A 4,904-nucleotide genomic window follows, 5' to 3' on the forward strand; every position below is an offset into this window, starting at 1 on the left:
TTTTGTAAACATATTGTAGCCTAAGTGTACAATGTTTATAAAGTCTGCTGTAGTGTTCAGTAATGTCCCAGGCCTTCACATTCACTCACTACTCACTCACTGACTCACCCAGAACAACAGAACTCAGTCCTGTAAGCTGCATTCATGGTACAAACAGGTGTACCATTTTCTAAATCTTTTATACCATGTTTTTACTGTACTTTTGCTATGTTTACATATGTTTAGATACACAAGTACTTCCCACCATGTTACATTGCCTACAGTATTCAGTAGAGTAACATGCTATCCAGGTTTATAGACCAGGAGCAATAAACTATACCATATAGCCTAGGTGTGTAGTAAGCTATGCCATCTAAATTTGTTAGGTACACTCTATGACAATGGCACAACAATAAAATCGCCTAATGATACATTTCTCATAATGTATCCCTGTCATCAAAGCAATGCATGACTGTACTTAGAATAGTTCCTAGCACACATTAAATATCCAATAACCGTAAGCTGTTATAATTGAAGGTGAATCTGCCTGTGATCAGTAATGATCCTTTTCCACCCTCCCCCAAGGAACTTCCAGTATCTCCTCTGAGTAAATGTTGGGAAAACATTGAATGAAAAGATATTTATGTGGAAGGCCAGCATGTTACCAACTTGTTTTGACCAGTCATGCATCTACCTCAGCCTGGTTTTGTGTTATGGGTTTCTTGCAAAACTTACTCATCTAGAGACCCTTAGTGACTTACTACTGGTGCAAGGGAAGTGAATAACTTCATGCTTTAAGATCGATCATACATTCATTGGTGTTCAGTATAGATGTTTTCAGGTTATAGAATACAAGTAGTATAGAAGTTTAGCCATTTTTTTTCTGTTTGCATTCAAGAGCCATGTGATGAGATTCTCAGATATCTACAAGTATCGTATGTCACTTGCTTTGCCTCATTTTCATTTCTAACAAAGTTGGAAATAACAAAAAGTCAAGAATAACTTTTTTCCAAGAAAATATGTTTTTAAGTTATAAAATTAATACTCTTTGTAAAACTTCATGAAATACAGTAGAGTATACAAATAAATAAAAGTCATCCAGATACCAACCACTGAAAGACAGTGACTCTTACTTTTCCTATAAACATCTCTCTATATTCTTTATAGTAGGAAATAGAACTTAATTAGCAACAAGAGGAGAAGCGTAAGTGTGGAGCTATAGAGAAGTGTACTTTACTTAGCATCTGTTAAGGGGTCCTTGGTTTAGCTAAATAGACATGTTGCTTTGTAGTGTGGAACTCCCAAATAAATCAAGTCTTGATTTTAGCAATAATCTCTGCTTGAAGAATCAATCTTCTGACTAGGGTAATATAATCCTTTAATAAATTGTGTCCTGGGCCCCAGTTGTTTTTCTGCTATCTGGGTGGCCATTGGAAACCTGTATCCTCCCTGGAGCTGATTCTGCTACTTAGTGCTTCTCAGGGGTCTCATGGGACAGGAAGTAAAGTGCTCTCTTTCATCTGTGTACATAGAGAAAATGCAAGAAAATATTCTGTGTATAGTTTATATAGACTTTTTGTACTATTCCACTAAGTCTGATTATAATACAGTACTATTTTACTTGAATACTAACATAGCAATAGCATCATACTTTAATGCCTAACATTAAATTTATTGTAACCATCCCAGAAAGTATAGATAGCATCGTATATTAAATACATCTTAATGCCTAATGTCTTAGTCCCATTGCAGCAAAGCCAATTGTGTTTTTATGAGTTTGCTATGAAATTAATTTGTTTTAATCTTCTCTCTCCCACTGTACTCATATGTGACTTTTTATCTCTCCATTTTCTTTCCATTTCCCCGTTAGGTCTTGAGAGATGGGTGAGTTTTCTTCCTTGAGATGATGGGGCAGGCATTGACTGGGGAAGCTAGCTGGGTTTGGTTCTTCTCCCTTGTCTACCCTGAAGAATGGATTGTTCGATTGTTTTTGTCCTTTGTCCCCTTTTCCTTCTGCATAAGTGACTTACGTGATCTGTGAAGCTCTTTTTCTATGATGTTTTTCATAAACTTGTTTATTATTGTGTAGGATGACTTTAGAATGGTGTATATTATTTACTCATATTTTACGGACCAACATTTAAAAGCATTGGAAATGTGATGCGAGTGTAACAAACAAAATGCTGTAAATATTTTTCAAAGCACAATATTTCAAAGTATGTTTAATATTAAAGTTGTCACTGCAAAATCTAAGCTAAATCTGTTTTTTATTTTGAAACTGGATTGTTTACCTTTTAGGGATTAGGCAAAGAGGAGTCCCAAAATGAAAAACAGACCAAAAAGAGTCTCTTACCAGCTTTGGAAAAGAAGTTAACTAGAGTGCCATCGAAGTCACTGGACTTGAATAAAAATGAGTATCTTTCTCTGGACAAAAGCAGCACTTCAGATTCTGTTGATGAAGGTAAATAATTTCTTATAAATTTTATTAAAATTTCAGTTATGTCTTCTTATGTTTATCTTTGTAATAGGGGTGTGCAGATTGAGAATTTAGTTTCATTAGACACAGTCTCACCCTATAAAGAACCAAAAAAGGAATGGAAGCTTATAGAAAATAGTAGAAAGAGGCTGTTAAATCTAACATATCCCACTGTCTTCAGAAGCCTGGAATCTGAAAAGCTTTGCATTTAGCTTTTAAATGTGGTGTTAATAAAAATTCTGTGTGCCTATTCCTATATACCAGGCAGTGAAATATGCTCACACGTCATAGGTACAGTGACATATTATTTCATTTGGGCTATCCCTCATTTTCCTGGTAGGGAAAATAAGACTAAATCTAAAATCATGCAGCTAGTTAACTATGCAGAACTTGAGTTAATGACCAGGTGTCTCCGTCCAGTTTTCTTTTTACTTTACTTCAATACTGCCCAAATTATTTTCTTTTCCTCCTTTTTAAAGAAGACACCTTAGCAAGGTTTTTCTAAACCTGTTTTGTGTATAATTATGAAAGCAAGTAGTTATGGCAGGGATGCATTCTGACATGAATATTAATTTAAATTATTGAGTAGCCTCCAAAAGGAAATAAAGATTCTTGAAAATTCTAGAGAGGAAATCTTTCTCTCTTTAAATGATTTTTTAAAAAGTGTACTCATCAGTGTTACTCAGAACAATACTCAAATATTTTTGTGTGAAGATGCAAGCTTTTGATTGTTGTTATGTTTTAGCATAATGGGATGAGTTTTTGAAAGCAAGAGCATGGAAGGTTCATCATAATGGCTCCTGACTTTGATTTGTTTTTACTGTAGTCTATTTCCATTTAGTTTTAATTCACTTTTAGAGGAACATTCTATATTTGAAATTTATTATAAAGATAAATGATAATAATATTCCATATGGCATTAAAAAAAGACTTATTTGGCTGGGCACAGTGGCTCACGCCTATAATCCCAGCACTTTGGGAGGCTGAGGTGGGCAGATCACGTGGTCAGGAGTTCAAGACCAGTCTGGTCAATGTAGTGAAACCCTGTCTCTACTAAAAATACAAAAAATTAGCCGGGTGTGGTGGTGTGCACCTGTAATCCCAGCTACTCAGGAGGCTGAGGCAGGAGAATCTCATGAACCCAGGAGGCGGAGGTTGCTGTGAGCCAAGATCGCGCCACTGCACTCTGGCCTGAGCGACAGTGCGAGACTCTGTCTCAAAAAGCAAAACAAAACAAAAAACTTACTTGTTTTTAGAAGGCCAACAGAGCTTAAGCTTGATCCTAATATGATGATAAAGAGAATCATGACCCAAAGGCCTTCTGAATTTCAAGAGTATTATATTCTAGATGTTTTTCACATTTTGTATTGTAATCCATTTTGTTTTGTATTGTAATTCATGTGTACATGGGGTCTAGAGTGGGCTCAACAAATAGCAGTCCTTCTTGACCACCCTGGTGGTAACAAAATTGGGAAAGAAAATGAAGAGCAAGTCAGATAGAGGCCAAAATATCACCTTTTATACTAACAGTAACAAAATCAGCAGATGTCAGTATGTGTGAAAGATAAGTGGGCTGCTGATGGAGCTGAAGAGTGAGGTGGACTTACCTATCAATCACAGGCAATGTTCAACCTCCTCCCCCGCTGGAGGGACGATCCCCCCTGGAGGAGAACCAGCTTCTGTGGGCACCTAGATCCAGAAGGAAGGACAGAGGTGTGACAAGCCTACCCAGCATCCTCCTTCCACATTTACTAACTGTGCTAGTAGCTCAGGCTGCCATAACAAAATGCTACAGATTGGGTAGCTTCAACAACAGAAATTTATTTCATATAATTCTGGAGGATAGAAACCTCAGATCAAGGTTTGGCAGAGTTGGTTTCTGGTGAAGGCTCTCTTCCTGGCTTGCCACCTTCTCACTGTGTCTTCTCATAGCCTTTCCTTAGCACATGCGCATGGATAGAGGGGCAAAGTGTGAGGGAGGAGCAGGGGGCAACAGACACACACACACACACACACACACACACACACACACACACAGAGAGAGAGAAAGAGAGCATGCATGAGCAAACTCTCTGGTATTTTTTTTTTTTTCTTTTTGAGACAGAGTCTGGCTCCGTCCCCCAGGCTGGAGTGCAGTGGCATGATCTTGGCTCACTGCAATCTCTGCCTCCAGGGTTCAAGTGATTCTTGTGCCTCAACCTCTGGAACACCTGGAGTAGCTGGGATTACAAACATGCACCACCACGCCCCGCTAATTTTTTGTAATTTTAGTAGAGAGGGGGTTTCCTCATGTTGGCCAGGCTGGTCTTGAACTCCTGGCCTCAACTGATCCTTTAACCTCGGCCTCCCAAAGTGTCTGGTGTCTCTTCTTACAAGGACACTAATTCTACCAGATATGGGACCCACCTTATTTAACTTAATTACTTTCTTTTTTTTTTTTTTTTTTTTT

The 4,904-nt window shown here is 37.8% G+C and overlaps 1 protein-coding gene across 3 annotated transcripts in view; it reads left to right on the forward strand.

Moving 5' to 3' along the window:
- Window positions 1-4,904, forward strand: part of GRAMD1C (GRAM domain containing 1C) — a 124,987-nt gene that overhangs the window by 75,379 nt on the left and 44,704 nt on the right. For all 3 annotated transcript variants that reach the window (XM_011966808.1, XM_011966809.1, XM_011966810.1), the window contains one exon: window positions 2,278-2,440. In XM_011966808.1, the coding sequence (XP_011822198.1) occupies window positions 2,278-2,440 (163 nt within the window). The remainder of the gene's footprint in view (window positions 1-2,277; window positions 2,441-4,904) is intronic.

Source organism: Mandrillus leucophaeus, unplaced genomic scaffold (assembly GCF_000951045.1).
Source record: "Mandrillus leucophaeus isolate KB7577 unplaced genomic scaffold, Mleu.le_1.0 Scaffold775, whole genome shotgun sequence".
NCBI classification, from domain to species: Eukaryota; Metazoa; Chordata; class Mammalia; order Primates; family Cercopithecidae; genus Mandrillus; species Mandrillus leucophaeus.